This window comes from Trachemys scripta, chromosome 14, assembly GCF_013100865.1.
Source record: "Trachemys scripta elegans isolate TJP31775 chromosome 14, CAS_Tse_1.0, whole genome shotgun sequence".
Taxonomy (NCBI): Eukaryota; Metazoa; Chordata; order Testudines; family Emydidae; genus Trachemys; species Trachemys scripta.
This window is the reverse complement of record NC_048311.1, coordinates 26,940,053-26,964,916: the sequence shown is the minus strand read 5'-3', so window position 1 is coordinate 26,964,916 and position 24,864 is coordinate 26,940,053. Positions and strand designations below refer to the sequence as shown.

The following is a 24,864-nucleotide window of genomic DNA, read 5'->3' as shown; positions in this document are numbered from 1 at the left end:
GGCTTGTTCCCCTCAATAATCTCGGCGAAGGTGTTCAACACAGTTGGTCAATGCCCCCCTCACGGCGCCCCTCCATCACCTCAGCGGAATGGGGCTACTGACAAAGGCCTTTATTGCATTAACGGGGCATATGGGGGTTGGGCGGCATCACAGGGCACGCGCAGGCGCGAGCGGCTCGTGCTGCCCTCAGAGGCGTGGGCGCGAAGGGCTGAAGTCAGGCGAGGGAGGGCGGGACGCCGCTCGAGGGCTCCGGGGACGCGCCTGGGGAACGGAAGGGTGCGCGAGCCACGCCCGAAGGGGAACTTCCGCCTGCGAGCACACACCAGCCGGCCGGCGAGGAAAAAGAGAAGTCGAGGACAGAGCTCTTGGGGTCACGCCCACAAGGGGGGGAGGGGAATCCGGGCGACTTCGATCTGTGACGCATGACAGAGGGGGCGGGTTCTGTGCGCGCGTCACGAACCGGTTCCCAGCATTCCCTACGGCACCGGCTATATAACCGGCGTCCGGGCGACGGGGCGGTCCCCATTCATTAGAATCGCCGGTGCTCGCTGTCTTCACTGTACCTTCCGCCGCCAGCTTTAGTGCTCGGGCTCGTCTCGCGTCCGCCGCCATCACCATGCCTGGGTACGACATGGACAGAGGGTGAGCCTGGGGCCCTGGCCGGCGCTTGCCGCCGTTTTCGTCCGTACGCCTAGATCGACCGTTTAGCCGTGTGTAAAATGGCGGCGGGGGTGGGAGCCTTCTCCTTCAGCGCTCCGCGGGCGGGAGGGGGCCCGATCCCAGCAGGGGCCGGGGGAGGGGCGAGGTTGGCGGCGGGGCGGAGGTGCGTGACCCCCCGGGGGTTGGTGACCTAGGACCCGGCTAGGTACAATTTCTGCCCTCGACGGTTGGGGTTATTCGGCACTGGGGTGGGGGGCTTTGGGCGCTCGATTCCCCATCGGGTTGGCGCCGCCCGCCGCAGATTGCGCGGGAGGTGGGATCCAGGTCTCCTGGCTGGGCGGCTTGAGGGGCGCCGGGCTGGCGGGATCGTGATCGGCGGGTCCACGGGTTGTCCGGGCGCCTCTCCGGTGCCGGAGACGTCCGCGGGGCGGCTCCCCCCCGCTCGGATGGCGTCCGCGGCTGAAGCCGGCCGGCTCCTGCTTTGTGTTGTGTAAGCGGATGTTAATGGCCGGCCCCGCCATGCGGTGACTGAGGGGAAATCAAAATGCCGGCTGCTGCTGCTGCCTTTGTTCCTCCCCCTCCCCGCCCAGACTCTAAAATGGCAGCGGCTGGAAAATGTGGCGTAGACAGAAATGAGAAACAAAGGAAACGGCAGCGGCCGCTCCGCCATGTTCCCCCCGGGGGCGGAGGGCGCTCCCCCGCCTAGACGGGGTGGATGGGGACGGAGCCTGGCATGGCAAATAAAGCTTCGTAACGCCCGCTGTTCGGGGAGCGACATGGGGGGGAGGATGCGCCTGGCGGCTTAACGTGATTTGGGGTAGTGGGGATTATTTTACCGACATTTTTGTCGAATGGGCCCCGGATGTGTAGGAGCCTCTTAGTGTGGTGTTTTATTTCGTTACCGAAATCGATGCCTTTGTTTAGAACAAAAACAAACCAAAAAAATCTCCACAGCAACCCACTTACGGGAATGTTGTCTCTAGGTTTTATAACGCCCCACCCACGCACACAGACCGGCTTTCTTCAGTCTCTGACGCACGCTGGGAGTGTCCCTTCTATTCCCAAGGCGTTGGGGCTGTCCTGTTTTTTAATCGTTTTGTTTGAGCCCTTAGGAAAATTATGAGCGCCTTTCAGTTTGGGATGTTGGGTATTTGGTAACTAGAGCACACCTGCTGCTGGGACCTTTGTGGTATTTACACTTGGAGTTTTGATTTCAAAGATCCCATGAAGTTAAATCCTTGAAAACATTGCCTCCTCAAATAGTTATAACCACAGACTAGGAATTTGATATATTGACAATCTTGGTATTGGATCTGATGTTATGGAAATGAGTTAATTGCCACATATGGGAACAAGTTCGAATTTTCAGAAATCTTCAAGGATAATTACTATTTTTTTTCCCCCAGGTTTGGTGGTCCTCGTTTTGGAGGAAGCAGAGGTGGACCTCTATCTGGAAAGAAATTTGGAAACCCTGGAGAAAAACTTACAAAAAAGAAATGGAACCTAGATGAACTGCCCAAATTTGAGAAGAATTTTTATCAAGAGCATCCTGATGTAGTTAGACGCACTGTGGTATGTATCATGGCTGTTCTTTGCCTTATTAAACTTGGTGTGCTTTTTACTTGGTAATTTATTGATTGTGGGACATGGATCAATGAGTGAATTGCAGGTTTGCTGTAGATTTCTTTAAAAGCCTAAACATTTGTTTTGCAGCAAGAGGTTGAACAGTACAGAGCAAGCAAAGAAGTTACAGTGAAGGGCCATACCTGTCCAAAACCACTTATAAATTTCTATGAAGCTAACTTTCCTGGTAAGTACCCCAGTATACCAAGGGGTCACTCAGACTTCATGAATACAAACAATAGCTAATTCATTCTTTCTCTTTTGCAGCAAATGTTATGGAAGTAATTCAGGCACAGAATTTCACTGAACCAACTGCTATTCAAGCACAAGGATGGCCTGTTGCTTTGAGTGGACTGGATATGGTTGGAGTAGCACAGACTGGATCAGGAAAAACCCTGTCTGTAAGTTGTGACTTTAAACCTGGGAATGTAGTTACATAACCTCAACTTCGTAAAGTATTGCTAATACGCTTATCTGTAAATCCAGTTTTCTATCTGAAATACTGAGAAATGCATGTATTAACAGAAGGTTTTCTTTGTTTTCAAACAGTACTTGTTGCCTGCCATAGTGCATATAAATCATCAGCCATTCCTAGAGCGAGGAGATGGACCTATTGTAAGTATGAGACTGGTCTCTTCTCTCTCCTCCCCCCCCCCCCCGCCCTCTTCTTAATTTAACAAGAGGAATGTTATGTTAAAAGCACAGATGGTTAGGGGGAAAATGTTGTGTAATGAGTAGAAAAATTAGGCATTTGCTGGTAATTAGTTTAATATTTTAGCTAGTCCACCAGGTTTTGGTGCATTGCATAGACCCTGTCCTCCATTAAGGCTTTGTCAAATTCAACCAGAGTAGAACTTCCAGTATTTCTATTGGAATTATGCGTCTCAAAATGGGAATATTGGCTTGAGGACACCTATATCTCAATGTCTGGCTTTGAGGATATTTTGCTGAAGGCAAAGGTAACTGGCAGCAAAACCCAAAAGGGCTGAGTATTAAGCTTTTTAAAGTGCTGCAGGAAGACAATTCTAGTCCTAGGCTTCTAAAAGATTTAGAGTAATAAGTAAAACTTCCTTGGTTACCTTTGCCTCCATAGGCAACATAGAACTTCGAATCTTGTAACTTTAAGAGAAAAGTTAACTAGATTTGACAAAAATTGACACTGCATGTGCTTACTTATCTTGATGGAGTGCTAATTTGATATTGACAATGTTTATAGTGTCTGGTGCTGGCACCAACTCGAGAACTGGCTCAACAAGTGCAGCAAGTGGCTGCTGAATATAGCAGAGCATGTCGTTTGAAGTCTACTTGTATTTATGGAGGCGCTCCAAAGGGACCACAAATTCGTGATTTAGAAAGAGGTATGAATAAAGTTGTTACCACGTAAACATTGGCAGTGTGGAAAATGTTCTCAGGTGTGCTAATCTCAGTGTGCTTGGTCTAAGGTGTGGAAATCTGCATTGCAACACCTGGAAGACTCATAGACTTTTTAGAAGCTGGAAAGACCAATCTCAGGAGATGTACTTACCTTGTACTTGATGAAGCTGACAGAATGCTTGACATGGGATTTGAGCCTCAGATCAGAAAAATAGTAGATCAGATAAGGGTAAGTAGAAGTCATGTTCCAATCTTTAGTTAACCAAAATTTATGTAGTTCAAAAATGAAGTATCAGGGGGTAGCTGTGTTAGTCTGTATCGACAAAAACAACAAGGAGTCCGGTGGCACCTTAAAGACTAACATTTATTTGGGCATAAGCGTTCGTGGGTAAAAAACTCACTACTTCAAACACAAAAATGAAGGTGCCTACTATATCGAATCACATAATTCTTGCAACCATCATATTTCTCCTATCCTTTGAATTACATCCAGTTCAATTATAGTAACATTTGTTGGACTGGATCTATCCTGTTAACTCTAGCTGGGTGCAGTATTTTGCTATGTGGTTCAACTATACTGTTCTGCTTGTGTGGTTCAAGTTAATAAACAGTTTTAATGTTTCTTCAGCCTGACAGGCAAACTCTAATGTGGAGTGCAACATGGCCCAAAGAAGTTCGACAACTTGCTGAAGATTTCTTGAAAGAATATGTACACATCAACATTGGGGCATTGGAACTAAGTGCGAACCACAACATTCTTCAAATTGTGGATGTCTGTCATGATGTAGAGAAGGATGACAAGTACGTAGTCACTTGAGAACTTTGTGCTCCCAAAGCTGGGTGGGGGTGTGAAAACATTAATGCAAGTCAGATCTCTTCATGGGGGGTCTACTAAATTAATAGAACTTGGGGGGTTTTCCTTTGATTCTATTTAGCTTTATTGTGTGTGGTTTTTTTTTTTTTTTAGTTTAATGCTAAGCGTCTTAAGGTTAAGAACTGGGTCTTAATTATTTGAAGTCAAATTGTGAGTCTTAATAGCAGTACTAAAGAAACTGTTAGTTTTGGGTATTGCCTTGAGTTGCTGTTTTGATGAACTAATTTTTCTTGCAAAAGACTTATTCGGTTGATGGAAGAAATTATGAGTGAGAAAGAAAACAAAACCATTGTGTTCGTGGAAACCAAAAGACGATGTGATGATCTTACCAGAAAAATGAGAAGAGATGGGTATGTTTCCTCTCCAAATTTTTAACCTTTTTAGATTTAGCTATATAGCTTAATTACTCCAGATTAGCTTCCCTCAGTCCACAATTCACTGACCAGTGTACATATAACACTCTTCATAGTGATGAACTAAAAAATCAATCTAGTATTAAATGTCAAGTGAATAGTGCATCCAGCAAGATGATCTTTCATAATTGGTGCAGTATAAATTCATTAAACATCTTTAATGTCCATTTTAGGGGTTTGCAGTTGGTCTAATTAAAAGCATAAATATATAATATAACTGGTGGAAGCTCATTAAAATATTTGTCAAACTGTCCTGATATTGATATGTTATCAAGTATAACATCTTGATGAGGTTAGTCATTCAATTTAAACATGCTTTCAGGTGGCCAGCAATGGGTATCCACGGTGACAAAAGCCAGCAGGAGCGAGACTGGGTTCTAAATGGTAAGTGTGACTCCTAAACTGTTCTTGGCACTTCTTAAATTAAAAATCTGACCAAGAATATAGATAAACTGACCAGACTGTGTTCTGTTACAGAATTCAAACATGGAAAAGCTCCTATCCTGATTGCTACAGATGTTGCATCCAGAGGTCTAGGTTAGTACAACTCCTCTAATGCCAGTTGCCAAACATTTAAAGAAAGTTCATTGCTTTCTTTAACCTCTGCATTTTTCTAAGTTTTTTTCACATAAAGGTGCAGTCTTTGTGGCAAGGCCTAGGCATGACAATCGGAGGACTCGAGGGGGATGGAGGACTAGTGGAAATGATCGGCTGGCTGCTTCCAGTCGAATAGAGAGGTGACAGCTGAGAGCATTGTGTGCCAGTAATCTTCAAAAGGCAAAGACCATCTTTTAAACTACTACCCCATAAACTGTTCTCTCATGAAACAGCAGTTTTTATTCACAGTTCACTTTGCCCTGGTATTTCTTTTCTGTCCCATGCTTTGCATGATTGCCATGGTACAGTGTTGTTAACTTTGTGCGTACTGTTCGCTGTGATCTGTGGGTCTTTGAATTTCAGTGACTTTTTGCTGAAATGTCGAAGAAAATTATGAACTTCATTGTTCAATGAAATTCATTTCAACCTTGAAATGGAGAGAGCAGCTTTAAAATGTACTAAGCCTTGTACAAATTGGTGAGTACTGGCACATGAGATCTGAGAAAAAGTCCACCTCTCACTTTAGCAAGTGGGGTGGGAAAGCAATGGCTTCTCCTTTTGAAAGTCAAAGTTCCTCCTTCACCTATGCACCAGTCGTCATGTCGAGACCTGCCAGAGAGAGACACATTCTCAAGTGAACCCTGGCTTCTTGGAAGCGCTTGCCTAGACGAGACACAGTGCATAAAAACAACTTGGTGACTTTGGGGGACAGGTATGTTTTTCTTGCAGCTGCGGTTGAAAGGTCTTGGCAAGACAAGCAGTGTGGCCCATTTTTTTTGAGCTTCTGATGAGTGTGTATGTGAAGGACCTTGTGTGTTTTTACTCTAAGGTCCTCAAATGAGCACATGAAGAGGCTGCTGTGAGCTTTAGTGGCCCTACTGCAAGAAGCATTCAGAAGTCACTTGATGATTTGTAAGGGAACTCTTGAGTTGGGAATGACAAGCAAATGCATTCTCCTTTATGGTAAGGTTTTTAGGTCACTGGGTGGGTGATAAGATGGGTACAGATGGAGTGTGCATACTTTTTTCTCTTCCACAATATTCAAGCAAAAAGGATGATTCTAACAACATTCTTTGCAGCCATTAGCGTCTTAAAAATATAGTTGTCTAACGTTTATTTTTGATTTGGCTGTTGTGGTGTGCAAAACTTTGTACATTGCTTTTTGCCACACTGCAACACTTTACAGATGTGGAAGATGTGAAATTTGTCATCAATTATGACTACCCTAACTCCTCAGAGGACTATATCCACCGAATTGGACGAACTGCCCGCAGTACCAAAACAGGCACAGCCTACACATTCTTTACTCCTAACAATATAAAGCAAGTAAGCGACCTCATCTCTGTGCTTCGGGAGGCTAATCAAGCTATCAACCCCAAATTGCTTCAGTTGATTGAAGACAGAGGTTCAGGTAAATATTCCATTTACTACACTTTTTTTTTTTTTCTTCCCCTTGTCAGTGAATTCTTTTTTTGTAGCCTGGTATGTAGCTTTAGACAAATTTTTAACTTCACACTGCCTCCAGAGACCCTGAACTTGGGCAGAATAGTACCTTTTACTTCAGGAATGCATTAAAATGTCATGATCTTGCCAGTTAAAAGAAATGGGTTTCAAATCTGTTATACATGAATTGTACTGAACCAGGAGCATTGTCAATTTTATGGAAAATAAAACTTTAATTGGCCCATGGCCATATTATACTACAGTAATCCACAGCAGACCACTGTCCCTTTGAAAGCACCATCAAAGATCGGTGATAAACTCTAAAAAGGCTATATTCTTTCTTTGGCACCAAAGTTTACTCCATCTGCTACTATTAGCATTGGTGGAGAAAAATATGCTTGTCTGTACTACATTGTAAGCCCTTTATTCCCATCTTTCATTTCCTTCCCTGTTTCTTTCTGTACCTCTAAACATCCTTTGTGCAACCTCCCATTTACCTCTAACCCCCCCCCCCCACTTCATTATTGCTTTTCTATTCAAACCACTTAATTTGATCATTGTAAGTGCTTATGTTGGGGTTGTTTAGAGTTAACACCCTGAGATCAGTGTCGGGCAGTCTGCAGACTGGGAACGCATCTGTTTGCACTTACCTTAGTTCATGTTTGAAAAAGTTGACAATGATGAGCTTAAACTCTTCAAATGAAAGTTGTGTATAGAAATCTGGATACCTTGAAGTGCAGATACATTAAGTGGGAAAGGTACTTCCCTATAACATGGATATTGATGCTTGATTGGCAGATAACTCTTGAAGCCAGTATCTCATCTAGATTTTTTTCCCTTCACAGGTCGTTCCCGAGGTGATCGACGTGACAGATATTCTGCGGGCAAAAGGGGTGGATTTGGTAGTTTTAGAGAGAGAGAGAATTTTGAGAGAACTTACGGTGCAGTAGGAAAGAGAGACTTTGGAGCAAAAGCCCAAAACGGTGGCTACAGTGCTCAAACCTACAGTAATGGAACTCCATTTGGAAATGGCTTTGCAGCTGCTGGCATGCAGGCTAGCTTCAGAGCTGCTGGTAATCCTGCAGGAGCTTACCAGAATGGTTATGATCAACAGTATGCAACTAACATTGCGACTATGCACAATGGTATGAACCAACAGCAGTATGCATATCCTGCCACTGGTGCTGCTCCTATGATAGGTTACCCAATGCCAGCAGGTTATACTCAATAACTTTAGAAGTATATTTAAATGTCTGTTTTTTTCATAATTGCTCTTTATATTGTGTGTTATCAAGACAGGATAGTTATTTAAGAAACTTACGGAAAATGCAGAAATGACTACAGTGCAGCAGTAATTATGGTGCACTTTTTCGCTATTTAAGTTGAATATTTCTCTACATTCCTGAAACAATTTTTAGTTTTTTGTACTAGAAAATGCAGGCAGTGTTTTCACCAAGTAAATGTACAGTGATTTGAAATACAGTAACAGAGGGCAGTGCATGGCCTTCCAATAAAGATATTTGAAGACTGAATTTTCTGTGAAATGGAAATGGTTTGTCTCAATTGCGCAACTTTACATCAGTGGAACATGATAAATGTTTTTCTATTAAATCCCAGAAAGAAGCTTACTGCATGTTTTATTTTATCCTCTCAATAACCACTTTAAATAACTTCATCTATTGCTAGAGAATCAGCTTATTGCATTCTAGTGCTGTGACTTCCTTTTATTGGTTATAAACACTCAAACTCTTTGGAGAACATTAGCTGGACTCTATTGGCAAAACTGGCTTCAGATTTAGTATTGAAGAAAGTAATTTTATGCATTTGTTTGACTCTAGAGTAGATGTAATCTGTGAAAATACATGGAAACAATGGTACAGCTAAATGGTTCTTAACGAAAACTCATTAGATGAAGGGCAAGAGTAGTATGCAGCTGTCCTACAGAAGCTTTTATCAGCCCTTCAAAGCAAGGGTGCTGTAAACCTTGCAAAGTGCAATCTGGGAGTCCAAGATCTAGTATTAAAACCTTCTGCAGCCACAAAAGTTAGAGCATTAATAACTCCATATACAAGTAGACCTGACTTGTTTTGCATCGAAGCCTGTTTCCCAGAATTTTATAGACCTAGATAACCAAAAGGGTAATAAGGGACTTAACACTCAACATGTACTGTGCATAGATGTTACCAATACTCTTCCCATTAACTCAAAAGGCTCATAATTTAGTTTTTACAACAGTTATTCCTTAAGACTGCATCAAGCTGAGGTTTCTAGTATAGGAGCTGGAAAATGTTATGCTCCTACAAAGCACACGGGGTCTTTATAGAGAGAGGCAAATATGCCGCATTTATTGAGAATATCACAGTTAGCATATGCTTTTCAGTCTCTCTCTCTCTCTCTCTCTCCCTCCCTCCTGCCAGTGATGATCATAGTTACCAGTCTGTTGTAGCTTGAGTCAATCTAATGACCAGTTAGATTGAGCACGAGTGTGGAGTGGGTTCTTGTTGGTCATGATCCGAGGCCTTGCAGGACTGAACCTAGAGTTCCATGGCAAAACACCCCAGCTTTATAGTTGTAAATTCCCATTTGAGTCCATGCATTTTGCAGTGTCATCCTGTAATCAGTCTTTAAGTGGTATCATTTGATGGTTATTGTCCAGCTTCCCATCATTACCTCCTATTTATTGTCTTGCCTTCAGGGGTGCCTGTCTCACCTCTGAGGTAGCTTATGCTGCTAACATGGATACAATGGATGTTTTCTGATGGTCAAGAAGTGAAAGACCAGGAGACAATCTGGACATTTGTGATGGCTTTCACACCATCTTTTCCTTATGCATGCATTCCTCATTCACACAAACAATCTCTTACAGAAACCTTCAAAGGTATACAGACAGCATTTTGTATTCAGCAGAATACATTGTAAATCAAGCCTACAATTTACAGTGGGGCTTCAGGCCTTCAACATTCCTCTAATTTGCTTAACATAGATACAAGATCCTGTTTCTTTCTTTCTAAACCTTAAAACAAAAATGTATATTTCACTAGAGTTCCTAATTTGTAATACATATAGGAAACTACAGTAGACATAACTTATCCTAAAACAAAAGGGTGACCATAATCAGTCATAAGGATTGTTCTGACAGGATGAAATCAAATCATTAAGTCTCATAGTACATTATAAAATCCAGCTCCTACACTAGGATTAATAACTTTCTAGGCACAGGGAAGAACCTTCCATCTTGCAACATGGATATTGTAGGTGAGCCCTGAAATGCAAATAGTTCTAAAATCATCCAGCCTCCCAACAGTGTTTCATATATATATATATATATAAGTGGAATGCAGTAGCTTTCTCTTAGGAGGAGGCCTTTGGCTTGTCTGCTATAACTTTCACTAGCAAATCACATGGTACAGTAGAACACAATGAACTATACTATGTTGCTGAATGCTAACATTTGTATTACCATTGTGTCTATAAGCCCTAGGTGCTGTACAAACAAAATGACAATCCTGCCCTCAAGAGCTCACCATGTAAAAAATCAGTTCTCATTTCCTTATATTCTGTGACCCTTACACCACCACCACCCACTTGCCCCATAGAGCCAATACTGGTCTGGAGGATACAGTGGCCTCAGCCCCACAAGCAGCTGACCTGTCAAGGTTTTTTTTTTTTTTTTTTTTTGTATTTTCCCCCCAGGAATTGGAAAACATGCTTTTGAAGTAGCTTTGCCAAATGTGCTGATGAGACTTTCAAGTTAATCTTAGTTCAAAAAAGCCCTAGAGGTGCTGGTCACCACTCTTATTACAATATTAAGTCAATTGTACATTCAAATATACCACTGTTAGCAAGTTGTAGCAGTACTAGGACCTGCAGGTAAGATTGCATTTTTTAATTGCTGGAAGGAACTACTGCAAAACAATAGTCCATTTTAAAAGATGGAGTTGTATACATTGAATTGCTAACAGGACATACAGAAGTTGGTTAAGTAAAATATATCCTGGACTGACAACTACCCTGCATAAACAGTGTAGGCATTTTCTAATCACTGATCAAAGCAAGGCTATTTACCTAGATTCACACGTGTGTTCTTTCAACCCAGTCAAACAAGCAGCTTTTGTTTTGGAAAGTCAACTTTTATGAACACTTACAAAGTATAAGTATTCAGCACTAATGCTCTCAGTCCTAAATGCCAGATTACCCAATTTAGTTGGGGGGCTGTTCCCTGCCTTCAAGAGGTGGCAGGTGGAGGTGTTGGATAGAATAGCTATATTAGCTGAGACCAGTTGTCAATCTAGCCCCTATTCTGTCTGTAACCTTGCTACTGCCAGTTGCTGCAGAGAGAATGAACAGAAGAGTAGTTTAAAGTAACCCATCCCCTAGCACACAGTCCCAACCTTTGGCAGCTGGCGCTTTAGGGACACCTGGAGCATGTGGTTGCATACCTAACTCTTGGCTAATAGCCATTTATGGACCTGTCCTCCATGAATTTATCTAATTCTTTTCTGAACCCAGTTATACTTTTGGTGCTCACAACAGTCCATAGCAATGAGAACCACAAATTGCCTGTGTGGTGTGTGGAGAAGTACTTTCTTTTTCTTTTTAAATCTTGTTGACTGTTTCATTAGGTGACCCCTAATTGTGTTATGTGAAGGGGTAAATAACACTTCCTTATTCACTTTTTCTATATCCTTTGTGATTTTATTGTCCTCGATCATATCCTGCCTTAACTGTCTCTTTTCTAAACTGAACAGTCACCGTCTTTTAAATCTCTCCATTATGGAAGCAGTTCCAGCCCCAAATAATTTTTATTTTCCTCTGCACTTTTTCCAATTCTAATATCTCTTCTGAGATGGGGGTGACCAGAACTGTGTGCAGAATTAATGGTGTAGGCATACCATGGATTTCTATAGTAGCATTATGATATTTCGTTTTGTTTATCCCTTTCCTAATGATTCCTGACATTGTTACCATTTTTTGACTGCTGCATTGAGCAGATGTCAGAGAACTATCCATGACAACTCCAACATCTTTTTCTTGAGTTGTGGCAGCTAATTTAGACCCCATCATTTCATATGTATAGTCTGGATTATTTTTTCCAATGTGCATTACTTTGCACTCATAAACATTAAATTTCACCTGCTATTTTGTCATCCATTTTAGTGGACTTACAAAATTACTCAAAATAGTTACAGTCTGCAAATTTTGCCATCTCACTATTCACCCCCTTTTCCAGATCATTTATGAATATGTTGAATAGCACAGCATAGGTTCCAGTACACTGCTGATCCCATGGACTGGTCCCATTCCCTGCTCTGCCTTGTTGGCTCTTACCACAGTGCACAGACAGAGCCCTCCCCCCAACCAAGACGTGGAACCTCCCTCCTGGGCTGTTGTGGGATAGGGATTCCCACATGGAACCCCCTTATATGGAGGCCCTGTGCAAGTGCACACTGGTTAATCAGGGCCTGCCAGTCTTATCCCAGAATGCATTGACCAACATCCCAAAGCCAAGGCTGAGATGTTCATGGATTATTCCTATTTACTGTCTTGCCAGTGGTGGTTCATTCCCTCCCAGTTCCCCAACCCTTGTCTGCCTATTATACTTCTCCTCCTACTACCCTTTATTTCTCTTTTCATTGTCTTGTCACTCCAAAATTCCCTTCTCTCCTGTGTCTAACCTGATTTACCCCTCTTTAAATACCAAACTACCCCCCTTAAATACCAAACAAGTACTACCAGGACATACCTGCCATCATTCTGATAGCTTTGTGCTAGTATGTTTTATCCCTTTCATTTACCTTTTTATTTGGCATGTCTTTAATTTAATTTTTCTTTTTAACTTTTAGATTATAAACTCTTTGCAGCAGGGCAGGGACTGTCTGCCTGAATCCTTACAATGCCCATCTCAATAAGGCCCTAACTGTGGTAGCATTTCAGGACTCTTTTCAAATGTAAATAAGTTCTAAAGGTTCACTCTCTGATGTGGAGGGGATCTTCCTAAGACCTCCAGCAAAATAAATGGCAAGGAAATCAATTGATCTGTAGTGGAAAGATGAAGGACTGAGGCAGTCCTACTTGGAACTTTATGTATAAATTCCACAAGTGTTTGAAATGTGGGGGTTTACCACTGAGCCTCCAGCTTAAGTGTCTATTTAAAGACAAACAGGAACTCATGAATTTACATAACTAAAAATACATAAGATAAAAATTAATTTAAATTTTAAGTGATTTGCTTAATTAGATTAAACAGGAAATTATCATGATTCCTTGTTCTTTATATAAAATTTAAAAGCAGCCATAGATGGAGCTAAACAAAGGTGAACCAATGACCTCTCCCCTCCTTAGCTTGAAGCAAAATGCAAGTTCCAGGTTCATTTGCTTTGTCTTGTTTGCTACAAGGAAATACATAGAGACAAATGCAATTACAAGCCATAACTGGGCGTGGGAGGTTCATTAGGAAATGCATAGGGAGGAGCACTCCACTGAAGTGGTTTTGTACTATTTTAGCAGAGTTTTTTTTCAGTCATCCTGGTACTAGGGAGAAACTGACACCTGCCAGCAACCATAAGGTAACAGTACACAACAGATTGTGGGATTAATAAAACTAGGCTTGTTAAAACTGTCTCTTCCTATAGTGTCACAGAGAAGCCGACAGCCACCATAAACTGCAAGAGAACTCAACTCCTTTGATTAGTCACTACCCGACCTCTAGCTGTGATGTGGGTTACTAAGCCAGTATCTGCCAGCCTGTTACATCATAATGGGTACTAATTGATCCACTGTGGCACAGCTTTAAAAGATAATAAATGTGTTATATTTTGAATTATTGTCCCATGTATTTGTGTGTTTGATCTGATTTAGATTTGTAAACTTCAGGGGAGGGAAAGTGTGTCCCAGAGTAAGAGCCTTGGGCAAATCAATTCCCTGCATCTGTAAAATGAGTACAATACGTCTATGGTTATGTTACTGTTGTCTATGGTAAGGATTTCCTTGCACACAGCCTGTAGAGCAGACAATTCCATAGACAGCACAAGCTATGCCACACAAGTTGTGGTATCTAGGTCAGGTGTAGTTTTCCCATGGGTTTATTTACTTAGTTCCCGCTCACAATGGGCTCAGAACTCTGTTAACTTTAACTGTTATAATTAATCAAAAAATGCTTGTTGCTAGCAAGGTACAAACAGGGGTTCCTCAATGGGAATAAATGGGATTTTTTTTCTCCCACTAAGAACTGTAGTATAGAATATGACTCCTGATTCTCAGACAAAGACTATCCTTGCCTTTTTCTAGAACCAAGCTATTGACAACTCTCATTTGTAAATACCATTGTAACTAGCAGGATTCTGATCCTACTGTGGATAGGATGTTAAACTGGATTTCTTTTGCTTAGCCGTGTAACGTATCAGGTTGACCTAGTGACCTAGTAACAATTCTTGTCAATCTTTTATTTTCACTCTGTTGCTCTTCTAGCCTGTAAAGCTGGCAACTGTGGATGATGGGATTATTCTGAATCAGTGAGACTTAAACATACATGAATTTTTCATAACATGCACAGCACATTGAATGCTTACTCATTAAGCTCCACCTACTGGAACTAGTTTAAATCCATGATTAGGAAACGCTGCTGCATGTATGGAATTTTCCACTGCCATGCTGTTGAGTCAGACTGCCAGTTGGGAGCTCATTAGCAGAACTAGCAGACAAACCTTCCCTCACCTCGGCCACACACGCCTACAGCAGAACATTAGGTCCCTCCCATCTATGCTGTTTTAACCCTCTTTTATTGCCTAGGGAACCTTTCTGTTAGAGGCCTTTTTATATAACAATGCTGCTCTGACACGAACTGCAGCAAACATCTCCTATCTTTGTGACCACACTGGGCTTTGTGCATCCAGGGGCCTCACGTGACTTATGTGTCTAGATACAGAGCACCATCCCAGATTCTCCTTCCATAGTCCTATTTGCACTTAAACTCAGTAGATGACAGCTGTCATCACCCAAAGCCTCTTTGGAAAGTTGTGATTTGACTCCCATCTCCTGGCTCATTTGCCCATGCATGAATGTGTGCCCATGATGGAGGGGAAGGCAGAGAAGGGTTGTCAGAAAATGTTGTGGTCTTACAATAGGTGAAGGTGTTGGCACAACAGCCTCAAGACAGTAGGAAGTAGCCTCAGGTTTCAGTCCTATAATCAGATCTATGCAGCTGGGTGCTAATACCTGCACAGAGTCCCATGGGGTCAACTGGGGATTCACGTGGGATCAGAGCCAAGTGCTCCATTCATAATGACCCATGCTTGAAGGTGTTTCCTTATCAGAGATAGATGTTTCCTGCTGGCTTGAAAAAACACCACTACTGTTGGGCTTTTCTTTTAATTAAAAATAAATAAATAATCAAATTATAGATTAAAGTGTCATTTCAAACTGCAAACATTCAAATCGCCCTGAACCTGCCAGCACGGTTAGCCAGGCAGGGTACTGGGAGGGGGCACAGCCTCCCAAGGGGGCGGGCCATGTCTGCCCACTGCGTTGTCCCGCTTCCCCCCCCCCCCAGCAAGCCTCAGGCCGGGGCTGCGTTTTGGGGGGGCTGATAAGGTGATCAGCTCCTTGCTGGAGGCACCAGCCTCTTTCCAGTGGGGGAGGGGAGGGGACGCCCCCCCGCTGCTCCCCCAAGGCCCCGCGCCCTGGCCAGGCCGGAAGCAGGAACCGGACCGTGGAAAGAGCCGCCCAAGGAGCCCGGCCACTGTGGGGAGCCCCGGACCCTCCACCCGCCCTGCGCGGCTCTAACACGGGGCGCTCCAGCTTCCGGCCTGGCTAGGACGGCCTCGAGCGGGGGCAGGGAGCGGGGCCTCACGGTTCCGGCCCCCCCCCCGGGTGCCGGCGCGCTACCAGGGACCCACTGCCCGTGCCGCGAGCGCGGCGGAAGCTGACCCAACCCAAGGGAGTGAAGAGCTGGGACTCCAAGTTGAGCAGTAGGGGACAGGCGCAGGGGAATTACTGCGCATGCGCTGGGCGCGTGACCTTGCCCAGCATAGGACGCGCGTCCCAGAGCGCTCTTCTTCCGCGCGCTGTGGTAGCTGAGCTCGCCTGCCGCAGCGCCCGTTCCCGAGCCAGTGCGCGTGCGCGTCCTGGGGGACGTCGGGGCCTCTTCTCCTTCCCTCCCTCCCGCTCAGGCCCCGGGCGCTCTCGGTCCCACCATGGTGCTGAGCGGTTGCTCGAGGGTCAGCCTTTGGGGCAGGGCTCGGGTTGGGGTCCTGGACCCCAACCATCCCCTGAAGGGGGGGCAGCCGGGGCCTGACGTGGGCGTCTCCAAGATCCAATTGAGGCCTGCGGTGGGGGTCCCTGGGGTGCAGGTGGGGGTCCCTGGGGTGCAGGTGGGGCTCCCCAGGCCTGCGGTGGGGGTCCCTGGGGTGCAGGTGGGGCTCCCCAGGCCTGCGGTGGGGGTCCCTGGGGTGCAGATGCGGTCCCTCAGGTTTGCGCTGGGGCCCCAGTTTGCCCAATTGCGGCCCTATATGGGGGGGCCCTGCAACAGTGCAGAGGGGCAGCATTGGGAGGGCAGTGAGGTGCTGCTGGATGTGTGCCAAAGGAGGCACTTTCTAAGAGGGGACCAGCAGCAGACACTCACGTGGGACTCTTACCTGAGGGGCTGCCACCCAGGCCTTGGGCCCCTGGGGATGGAGCTGAGGAAGAACTTGGCAGCCCAGTGGTGGGCCTCGGTGGTGGTTTCCAGGGAGCAGGTGTTTGCAGTGGATTCTTTGCTACATCGTGCTCCAGGAGCTGGCATGCTGCCTGCAGGGGAGGCTTTCAGGCTGATACAGGTTGGAAAGCTGCGTGAAATCTTCCAGAATAAAGAATTAAACAAAGAGCAGATAACTGCAGCTCTGGAAAAGGTGCTAGGGATGTCTGGGGTGCTGCGAGAGGACCTTCTTCATGGTACGTTCTTGGTCTTATTATCCCCAATGAACAATATGTTTAGAAATTGCAGGCATGATATCATCTCTCATTATCTGCTGGTTGGGAGCCAAAGGCAGGTGGGCTACCTCTTTGTATTTATCCCACTGGATAAGATTAATCTGTTAAAACGATTTACCAGTTGCAATTTCCTGTTGTGATGTTGCCTCAGTGTGTTACAAGTTTGTGTCCTCGTCAGGTACTATGGGCTTGGCTACACTGGCGCTTTACAGCGCTGCAACTTTCTCGCTCAGGGGTGTGAAAAAATACCCCCCTGAGCACAGCAAGTTACAGCGCTGTAAAGCGCCAGTGTAAACGGTACCCCAGCGCTCGGAGCGCTCCCAGCGCCGTAAACTAATCCCATCGTGGAGGTGGAGTACTCCCAGCGCTGGCGCGCAACCACACTCGCACTTTCTGCGGCAGCGCTTTGAAGTTTTGAGTGTAGCCACAGCCTGAAGCAATGTAATCATGCCTTGTGATGCCTAAATGTGTATGTGACTGTTAACTGTTCTGTCGACATTGGAGATGGGCCTGTGGGAACTGAATTTTTCACCAGTTATCTCAGAAACAGCAGTCCAAATGGCAGAGCTGGTACATGCAAAATACTATAATTAATGTATGGTAATTATCAAGTTGTGGTCTTATTGCTTTTACCTTTGTTCTCCCTTCTTGCTAAATGTCTGTGCTTTAACTGTTCTTTAGATAAGTTAGAATTTAATTTTAATTATAATTAAAACTTAAAATACTTTCTAGAACTGCAGAAATAGATGATTTGTCTCATGACAGGTGCTCTACAGCAATATATTAATTGTCTAGAATTGGTAAACAAGAGGCTGCCATGTGGACTTGCTCAGGTTGGAGTATGTTTTCATCCTGTTCCGGACATTGAGCCTCAAAATGACAACATCGCAAGGTACAGTAATGAAAACTGACAAACCTCTGTTTATATTTAAACTAAACAAATGCAAGCTCATTTTGGATATCTTTTTGAATGCTGTCTCTTGCTTTTCCCTTATTATTTTTGAAGGAGTTAACTTGCTGCCCCTTGCTATTGTTTAAAGAATAGGCGAAAGGACAATGTCTTCCCTTGTATGGTTTAGCTCCGCCAGAACTGCAGGACAGTGGCTTGATTACTGGTTACGCCAGCGGCTCCAGTGGTGGAGAAAGGTATTTGATATTCACTTCATCATTACTGCTCTTTAAGCTAGAAAACATTGGGCTGCCTCTTATAGCATTTATGTTCTATGGGGGGAAAGGCATTTTTAGGGGTGATATAGAATGATATTGCCAGATATCTACCTCCGAACTGCAACCACTTATGGGGTAAAATAGAGAAACTGTGTAAGAGTATCTAACAACACTGTCAAACTGTTTATAATGGGAATTGGAAAACACCATTTTAGTTTGGGTTTCTGTTCTGAGTGATTTGAGGCTTGTGTGCTGTAACTGATATAGCATTTCGGAATTCTAAAAGCTGTTCTTAAATGGTCACAGGCCAGTGGGTTTGCATCTATATTTTAAGAGAGTTGTTACCATTTGCAATTCAGTTAATATGTACAATAAGTGGACATTTTAAATCTCTTAATTTCCAGTTTGCGATAGGCCCATCCAACTTCAGCAGCAGCGACTTTCAAGATAAAGAGGGAAGAAAAGGAAATAATTTGTACTACAGCTTTCCTTGGGGAAAGGAACCAATAGAAACGTTGCAGAGTCTAGGAGATAATGAACTGTTACAAATGTATCCAGGGAATAAATCAAAATTACATGTAAGATTCAGTTAATTTTATTATATTTAAAATATTGCTCACTGGGAAAGCCTTCTGAGATACAAATCTTGCTTTGGTGTGATCCAGTTTATTAACATGGAAATAAAATTTTGTTTTTGAAACAAAGGCAGTGTGAGTGGTTGGTAGCCTGCACCCAAGCGATCTTGGACTATGATCTTATCAGGTCTCAAAAGCAGATAGAAGGCCAGAGAATGAGCATAGAAACCAAACTATTCTCTGACTTCCAGAGCTGATCCTTGAAGTTAGACTTGAGGTACGTTGACAGAACAGTGTAGGGAACGGTAGTTCAGATTGTGGTACTCATTTGTTAAGTAGAGAATTCTATTGTGAGAATGTTCCATGGTGCTGCAGGGTCTGCACTAGTTGCCTTTCCATGTGCGGTTTAAGGCAGGGGTTCTCAACTGTTTTCTTTCTGAGCTTCTTCCCTCCCCCATGCTATAAACCCCAGAGCCCAGCTGTGCCACAACAATTTGTTTTTCTGCATATAAAAGCGAAGGCTGGCATTAGGGGATAGCAAGCAAGTTGTCCAGGACCCCACACCACAGGGGGCACTGCGAAATTAAGTTGCTCAAGCTTTGGCTTCAGCCACGGGTAGTGGGACTCGGTGCCCCGGGCTTCAGTCCTGTGTGGCAGGACTTCGGCGTTCTGCCCTGGGTCCTAGCGAATCTAACGCTGGCCATGCTTGGTGGACCCCTGAAAACTGCTTGCGGCTCCCCAGGGGGCCCTGGACCCCTGGTTGAGAAGCACTGGTTTAAGGCTTTGGCATTGACATACGAAACCCGAGAGACCTCCTCTTTTCCCCCTGCTATTCTGCTACAGTTGAGATCAACAGAGATGCTCAAGCTGGAGCCCCTTGGTGTAAAAAAGAGGAGGCTTCTGGCAAGGTATTCTCTTTGAGGAGTCCTTCATTTCTGAACCCAATTGCCTGGGTCGGAAATCCCTGCCTTGTTGTAATGCAGAGGTTCTCCAACTGTGGTCCGCAAGCTCCATTCAGGTGATCCACAGATAGTTCCCTCTAAGGTGCATGCCTGGGTGGCCACCCACCTAATTAGTGGAAAGGCGCAGGCGTGGCTCCACTAATTAGGTGCCTGTACTCTGGAGAAGATGCACATGTAAGGTGAGGTGGTGGCCTTGGGGGCAATAGGGGGTAGGTGGGAGGGGGCAGTGGGGTGAGAAGAGGCTGTTGGGGGAATTTGGGATATTCAGGGCTTTGGCGGCCAGATAAAGAGGCCACTTTCCCCAGCTCCAGGGCTGTGGCTGCCAGGGAGAGACCCCCTCCTTCCCAGCCCCAGCTCAGGGTCTGTCGTGGCGGGGGAGAGAGGGCACATCCATCACATTAGCAAGGTAAGACTACTGATATTAAAAGATGAGTTGTGTGCTTTTATTTGTTGAACAAAAAAAGTTAATTGTGTGTGTGTGTGTGTGTGGGTTTTTTTTTTTTTTTAATATAGCGCTTTTATCCAAAGCACTTTAAAATAGTTAACGGTACAAACAACATTTGGAAAGATCATTAAGTGGTCCGCCGAGACCCTCAGGAATTTTCAAGTGGTCCATGGAAAAAAAAGTTTGAGAACCGCTGTTGTAAGGCTTATCTTCTGGGAGGGCTTTTGGTGAGATGTTGCTTCAGAGGCAGTATTTAAGGAAGGTTCTCTCTCACTACAAGCTTCAGTTAGATACTGCCGTATGTTGTGAGGTTGCTCCTGCTTGTTCTTCTTTAATATATGTTTGTTTTAAATGTACATTGAGGGAATCCATCTTGGGATTGGTGCCTTCTTGTGTTCATTCATTTAAATACACTATTTATTTTTGAGGACTGTTACTTAGTGCATTTCTGTTGTGGTGTTTCTCCTGCAGGGCCGGGATGGAAGGAAGAATGTTATTCCTCATGTGCTGTCTGTGAGTGGCAATTTGGACCAAGGAGTGCTAGCATATCTTTGTGATTCTCTGCAACTCACAGAGAGCTCTCTAACAAGAAAGAAAACTCTTCAAAGAAAGGTGACTTCTTTTAGTGTATGTCAGGATTGTGAAAATAGTCTTACTAGGAAACTACAAACTAAAACAGTCTGAGTGTTATATCAAATGTGGCTCGCTTTATTCTAGTCTGGAACACAAGACTGTACATATTGAATATATTTGCTAACTAAGCATTTATTTTTCATTATTTCAAAAACTTAAGTACAGTTTAATATTCCTCAGGGTGGATAAAAATCAATGTTTTTTTTAAATAAATAAAAACTCGATTTTTTTTTCTATTTAAATCAGGTTTTTTCTTCAAAAAGCATTTTATCAAAAAAAAATCCATCTAAAGATACATTATAGCTCAGATATTTCATCATGGAATAGGGATTATAAATTCTAATTCTATAGTATGAGACTATATATTCATGTAATGTTTAAGAAAAGTTTTTGTAAATGAGTTCCAGTAGTTAATGGATTAGGGACCCAATTTTATTGGCTTCCAGGGGCTTCTGTATAGATTACTTAGGTTAATCTTTCTATCTACCCAATGGGACTCAGTGCTCAGTCTAGAAGATACCATCAGAGATACTTAGTTTTGCAGTTCTCAAACACTGGATTTGTGTCTCCAGAGATAATATGCTTGTTAACAGCAAAAATGTTTTAAAATAAATAATATATAGAGGTGAGAAATAAGACCTGAACCCTGTTGTCCCTCTGCAAAATTGTGTACATAGAGTCAATCCCTTGCCTCTCTCTAAAAGCGGAAAGTTTCAAAAAGTTCAATGAATAGAAGATTGTTGGGGGTGGAATAGATCTGGATAAGAAGAAGAAGTCTGGAGATAAATTTGAGAAGGGAGGGACAAGCAGTAGGAACAAATGTGAAACTGTTTGAACAGCATATTCCAGAAGTCTTGAGGTCTTTCTGAGTGTAGCCTTCGTTGATTTGAGATCTACCATACCATTCTCCTACCAGAAGGGAAAACCTATAATGGCAGCAGGCGGTAAAAGAGACCCAGTTTGATAATATTTTAATGAAGTTTCTCTACCTGTGAAGAATATGTATTCAGGTTATAACAACCAAGAAGAATGCACTTTTATGTAGAAATCCATGATTAAATCGAGTCTTCCTGACTAGTGATTTAAATCAACTTGATTTAAATAAAATCCACCCTAATACACTTTTTTTTTTTAAGTTCTGTTTCATGTATTTAATGTAAATGCCCAGTAACATGTTTCTTGCAACATTGTTAGGTACTTAAGCTTCACCCTTGTTTAACACCAATAAAAGTTGCTTTGGACGTGGGAAGAGGCCCAACAATGGAGCTGAGACAGGTGTGTTGAAACTAAGCATTTAATTGTGGGAGTTGGAGTTACATGTAGTCTTGTGCTGTAAATCTCATATTGACGTTTTTTAAAGCCTTCTATTCATGTGAGGAAGATTCTGCTTCTCCTTCATGGGCATGAAGTGCCCTCACTCCAGTGAAACAGCATTTTCACTGTGCAGGATTTAGGAAGCCCCTGCAGAGATCCATATTCTCTGCATGCTAGGAGGTGCCCTGTGGAATAGTGGATTTGGGAGCAGTGGACACATCTGTTCCACTGTGATTAATCCCACATGGAGTTGGGGAACAGAAACATCCAGGCTTTAATGTCTGCTCTTCCTCAAGCTGTATTTAATAGAAAAGTAATATTGACTAATATTTTTGGAGTTTATTCTGCATATAAACTAAATTTGTTTAATCTTCCATAGTAGTCTTAAGGGTAACAATGGTAAGGAGGAAATCTTCAGATGAAGATGTGACTTTTTTCAAGTTAGTGATGTCTATGTAAGAAATACACGGGGGGGGAGACCTTTTTATTTAGATATGCATATGGGGAACTACATATAACCATGAAGATCTCTTAGCAGTAGTGCTCTCTTTTCTGAGTGCATGTTTCTGTTAATTTATAAACGAGCTTTGATATCAAACAGATACTACAATTTGTATCGCTCCTTCTCCCAACATTTTAAACCTCTTAAGACTGTCTTTTTCTTAGGTGTGTCAGGGGCTGTTCAACGAATTGATAGAGAAAGGAATCTCTGTGTGGCCTGGGTATCTTGAAACCATGCACACACCCCTGGAGCAACTCTATGCAAAGTAAGAAAAAAATAAAATGTCAAGTGGAAAGATGGCTTTCCTTAAAGTAGCAAAAATGAATGTGATTTCAGTATAAAGTCATCAGGTACAGTAACCAAATCACTGAAGGTACTGAAATACAGATTGAGACTTGATATCTCTAACAGCATTTAAAAAAACCCTTGAATTAGTTCATTTTAAAAAAATGAGGGATTTCAGTAAACTTTTATTTTTCATACTTCAACTATTGTTTTTTGTTTGTTTTTGTTTGTTTGTTTTTTGCTCTTCAGTTGCTAATAATAAACCATTCAGGAAATCCCATCTGAAAACTGTAGTTTCTTAGAGTGAATCATAAATCTACTGAACCAGTTTACATCCAATTTTGCATCTGGACTGACTTCTGCATTTCATTCTTAAGTCATTTGATTTGAAACTGTTGTTATATAGAACCCAGCCCTGCAACTGATACCAGCTTGAGTAATTCTCATTCACACAAGCAGTCCTACTGCGTAAGACAGGGGTCGGTAACCTTTCAGAAGTGGTGTGCCGAGACTTCATTTATTCACTCTAATTTAAGGTTTTGCGTGCCAGTAATACATTTTAATGTTTTTAGAAGGTCTCTTTCTATAAGTCTATAATATATAACTAAACTATTGTTGTATGTAAAGTAAATAACATTTTTAAAATGTTTAAGAAGATTCATTTAAAATTAAATTAAAATACAGAGCTCTCTGGACCAGTGGCCAGGACCTGGGCAGTGTGAGCGCTACTGAAAATCAGCTAGCGTGCCATCTTTGGCATGCGTGCCATAGGTTGCCTACCCCTGGAGTAAGAATTGCTCATGCCCATTAAGTTTGCTAGAACTGGCCCACATCAACCTACAAAACATAAGTAGATTAAGGAGTAAAAAGAAAAAAATCTTGATTTGTGCTTTTCTCTTAACTTTAATAGAGGTTTTCAGCAAGAAACAAACACATACTGTTTTAACATAGCAAAGTTAATAAGTCATGTTCATGTACAATACTCTTCAAAGTATGGATGATCAGCTAGTAAATATTGGAGAAATGGTAACATTTTTCTCCTGTGAAAAATGTCCCTATTGTAGGTTACTAAATAAAACTCCCCTTTTATTGCAAAGGAATCTAATAACTTATTGCAGTTAACTAGAGAAGATCAAGGAGCTGAAAGTAAGAAAATAGGCATCTTCATATTGGACACAGAACTACATGCAAAACTTGAACATATACATATTGCTCTGGGATATAACCCCAATCTAAGTCTGCCACACACCAAGGCAACAATACTGTAACAGCAGTGATGAGTGCTCGTTCTTTGGCAGGTATGATGAGATGAGTGTCCTCTTCACAATCTTGATCAGTGATGCTACGCTGGAGAATGGAGTGGTTCAGCTGAGAAGCAGAGACACAACCATGAAAGAAATGATGCACATCTCTCGATTGAAGGACTTTTTAATTAAGTACATTACAGCAGCTAAAAATGTATAAATTAGAACCTCTCTAATAAAAGGAATTTTGTATCTGTGTTTAAATTGATTTCCAAAGTATCGCACTAATCAGTGGCACAGATGAAGTACAAGCCAGGAATTCTGAGTCACAATACCCTACTGTGTTGCTAGATACCATTGTGGAAGTACCCATGACATCCTCCAAAACTGATGTTGATAAAGCTTTCTGATGCACTCATTCTCTATCAAATCCAAATCCTCTACGAAGATCTTCCAGCCTACACTGCTGAAAGAGGATAACGCAGCTCTGTCCATCAGGGGTAGAGCAGGGCAAATAATGCTCATCTGGAAAGCTTACCAATTGGAGAACTTTCACAGCCAGGAGAACTTACCCTTATCTCAAACTGGCAGGCTCAGGACACCTCTTCCAGCCTGCACTGAGAGAGGCAAAACCATATTTATCCACCACAGGTAGAGCAGAGCTAATCATGCTCAGCTGCAGAGCCTGCCAGTTTGATAAAGTTTTCCTGGCTGTAGAAGTTCTCTAATTGGTAAACTCTGCAGATGTGCATTCTTAGCCCTGCTCTAACCTTGATGGACAGAGCTG

The 24,864-nt window shown here is 43.0% G+C and overlaps 2 protein-coding genes across 3 annotated transcripts; both read left to right on the top strand.

Annotated features, from left to right (window-relative positions):
- The first annotated feature begins 474 nt into the window (after positions 1–474).
- DDX5 (DEAD-box helicase 5) lies at positions 475–8,516 on the top strand. 2 transcript variants are annotated; one of them, XM_034789929.1, is made up of 13 exons: positions 475–624; positions 2,067–2,232; positions 2,374–2,470; positions 2,551–2,684; positions 2,833–2,898; positions 3,500–3,641; positions 3,726–3,886; positions 4,286–4,458; positions 4,771–4,881; positions 5,267–5,328; positions 5,422–5,481; positions 6,728–6,952; positions 7,830–8,516. In XM_034789929.1, the coding sequence occupies exons 1-13, from the start codon at positions 617–619 to the stop codon at positions 8,213–8,215; spliced, it is 1,791 nt and encodes a 596-aa protein (XP_034645820.1). In that variant the 5' UTR covers positions 475–616; the 3' UTR covers positions 8,216–8,516. The 2 variants fall into 2 exon arrangements, with proteins under 2 accessions (XP_034645820.1, XP_034645819.1); XM_034789928.1 differs by having other exon boundaries at positions 488–642.
- Positions 8,517–16,540: 8,024 nt separating this feature from the next.
- Positions 16,541–24,329, top strand: POLG2 (DNA polymerase gamma 2, accessory subunit; the record flags this gene model as incomplete). Its single annotated transcript, XM_034789313.1, is given in 9 exon segments — positions 16,541–16,714; positions 16,716–16,911; positions 17,716–17,842; positions 17,991–18,096; positions 18,522–18,695; positions 20,571–20,711; positions 21,927–22,007; positions 22,713–22,813; positions 24,132–24,329. Coding segments are annotated over 9 exon segments (1,266 nt in total), but the record flags the coding sequence as incomplete, so codon positions are not given.
- Positions 24,330–24,864: the final 535 nt, after the last annotated feature.

Excerpts from the sequence above, each read along its gene's own strand:
- DDX5 (XM_034789928.1), top strand. The coding sequence starts at position 617 with ATGCCTGGGTACGACATGGACAGAGG. Across the intron at positions 2,471-2,550 it reads CTATGAAGCTAACTTTCCTG|CAAATGTTATGGAAGTAATT; the intron begins GTAAGTACCCCA and ends TCTCTTTTGCAG. Across the intron at positions 4,882-5,266 it reads AGAAAAATGAGAAGAGATGG|GTGGCCAGCAATGGGTATCC; the intron begins GTATGTTTCCTC and ends ACATGCTTTCAG.